A 2,246-nucleotide genomic window follows, 5' to 3' on the forward strand; every position below is an offset into this window, starting at 1 on the left:
AAGAACATGGTGGAGGGGACTGGACTTCAGGAGGCACACTGGGGAGCAGCCTGTTTTCTGATTTTTATATTCCCCCCTTTGCAGTGGTTGCTTGACACAGGAGAAGATAGTTGCAGGATATGCAAAATGCTTCATCGTTATTGCTGATTACAGGTAAAAATATTGCTATTCATTATCCCTCTCTGTCCCGTGGGAGGATTCGGATGGTCCTGTGTTAGGCCTTTATTGTCCGTCCAGTGGGCCAGGGGAGCAGGAATAGGTGGAAATGAGCCTGACTCCCAGTGCTTTAGCAATTCAATTTAGCTCTTTTTCTTAATTTTCAACTCAGCAAGCCTGCTTAGGAGTCAGCAGAGCTTGTGGGGAAATGGCTGCTCTGCTCTTTGAGCTCAGTGATTGTCAGCATGCAGTACACTTTCCCTTCTGCACATACAGCTGTGGGGGCTGTAGAAAAAACAACTCGTGTCCTGCTGGTCCAAAACATGTCAAAACAGGGCTTATGAGTGAATAGAGCATCGTGCATTAAACTGGTTCTTCCTACATGTGTATACATGTGAACTGACCACTCTGCCCTCCAGGCCTGAGGGGTTTGCAAGAGGTAATGTGATAATGTTAACGGTGTTAGCAATGTGATGCCTGACACTAATCCCACCTCAAACCGTGTCCTCAGGAAAAAATCAAGGAGCCTCGGGGAGCAATGGAAGAAGGGAATTCCTATCGAAGTCATCCCCATGGCTTACGTCCCCGTCACCAGAGCCCTGACCAAAAGCTTTGGAGGTGCTGCGGAGCTGCGGATGGCTGTTAGCAAAGCGGTACGTGTCCCTGGTCAGCCCCGCTTCCCAGGAGGAGCCACCTGAATGTGGGCAAATGGAGGGCGAGGGGTCTGGCCTTGCATCTAATTAAATCTGGGCTTTCACTCCCGCGGGTGGCATCTTGTGTAATTCCCCCTAATTATACTTTGGTTAATGAACTGTGTGTTTAGGTGTTCGGGCTGCTCCTGGAAAGCCTCTCTGGCTTATGTCTCCTAAAGCAAGCATCCCTGAGCAGGAAGGGGAGGGATTGCCGGCCCAAGGTCTGCCTGACCTGCTGCTCTGTGGGGATGCTGGGGGGCTGGAGGGCAGCCTGCGCTGCCAAAGAGGGTCTGGAGTTGGGGGGGCAGCTCACACTCCATGCCAGGCTCCTCCGTGCCACACAGAGCCAGGCTAAATTAAAAGTGAAGCTGCTTTGTCTCCGCTGCCACCGTCCTATCCTGGCTTGGGCAGCGGGGCTTCCCCAGCCCTCGTTGCATGGCAAGGGAGAAGGAGGGCTGCCTGCAGTGACGGCTGGAGTTAAGGCCTGGAAGCTGAGTACTTGTTTTTAATGCATCTAATCCCCAGAGGCTGTAGGGACCGCATTTGGGTGCCCGAGAAGAGCAAACCAGTCTTTCTCTGTAAACTCGAGACCAGCCTTGCTTGGGGAGCACACGTCGGTGCTGCCCCAGTGTGAGCTGTGTCCTTGGAGGATTCCGGCGCTTCCTGGCACGTGTGGCTGCAGACCCCGCTCAGCGCTGCTGGAATGCCTCGTCCGCAGCCCCAGCTGTGTCTGCTCTGTTGGAAGGACCCAATTGCTCCTTCCGTTGGTCTTGAGAGAGTGCTGGGCACCTCTGGGATGCTGAGGGCCAGCAATTCAATTCCAAAACCTCCCCGTGGCATCCGGCAACACGCTGGGATGGAGGGGGGTCACTGGGGCAGAGGGATCTCTCTGTTGTCTGCCTGGACTTCAGCAAAGTCTTCAACACTGTCTCCCACAGCATTCTCCTGGAGAAGCTGGCGGTTCATGGCCTAGATGGGTGTACTCTTTGCTGGGTAAAAAACTGGCTGGATGGCCAAGCCTGGAGAGTTGTGGTGAATGGAGTTAAATCCAGCTGGCGGCTGGGCACAAGCGGTGTCCCCCAGGGCTCAGTTCTAGGGCCGGTCTTGTTTAATATCTTTATCAACGACCCAGATGAGGGGATTGAGTGTGCCCTCAGTAAATTTGCAGATGACACCAAACTGGGTGGGAGTGTCGATCTGCTCGCGGGGAGGAGGGTTCTGCAAAGGGACCTGGCCAGGCTGGATGGATGGGCCGAGACCAACTGTATGAGGTTCAACAAGGCCAAGTCCCGGGTCCTGCACTTGGGTCACAACAACCCCAGGCAACGCTACAGGCTTGGGGAAGAGTGGCTGGAAAGCTGCCTGGTGGAAAAAGACCTGGGAGTACTGGTTGACAGC

The 2,246-nt window shown here is 54.3% G+C and overlaps 1 protein-coding gene across 1 annotated transcript in view; it reads left to right on the forward strand.

Moving 5' to 3' along the window:
• Window positions 1-2,246, forward strand: part of RPIA (ribose 5-phosphate isomerase A) — a 16,726-nt gene that overhangs the window by 11,044 nt on the left and 3,436 nt on the right. Inside the window, exons 7-8 of the mRNA XM_035895107.1 lie at window positions 85-153; window positions 668-809. Coding sequence (XP_035751000.1) covers window positions 85-153; window positions 668-809 — 211 coding nt within the window. The remainder of the gene's footprint in view (window positions 1-84; window positions 154-667; window positions 810-2,246) is intronic.

The sequence above is a fragment of the Egretta garzetta genome, unplaced genomic scaffold, assembly GCF_000687185.1.
Source record: "Egretta garzetta isolate BGI_Z169 unplaced genomic scaffold, ASM68718v1 scaffold115, whole genome shotgun sequence".
Classification (NCBI taxonomy): domain Eukaryota; kingdom Metazoa; phylum Chordata; class Aves; order Pelecaniformes; family Ardeidae; genus Egretta; species Egretta garzetta.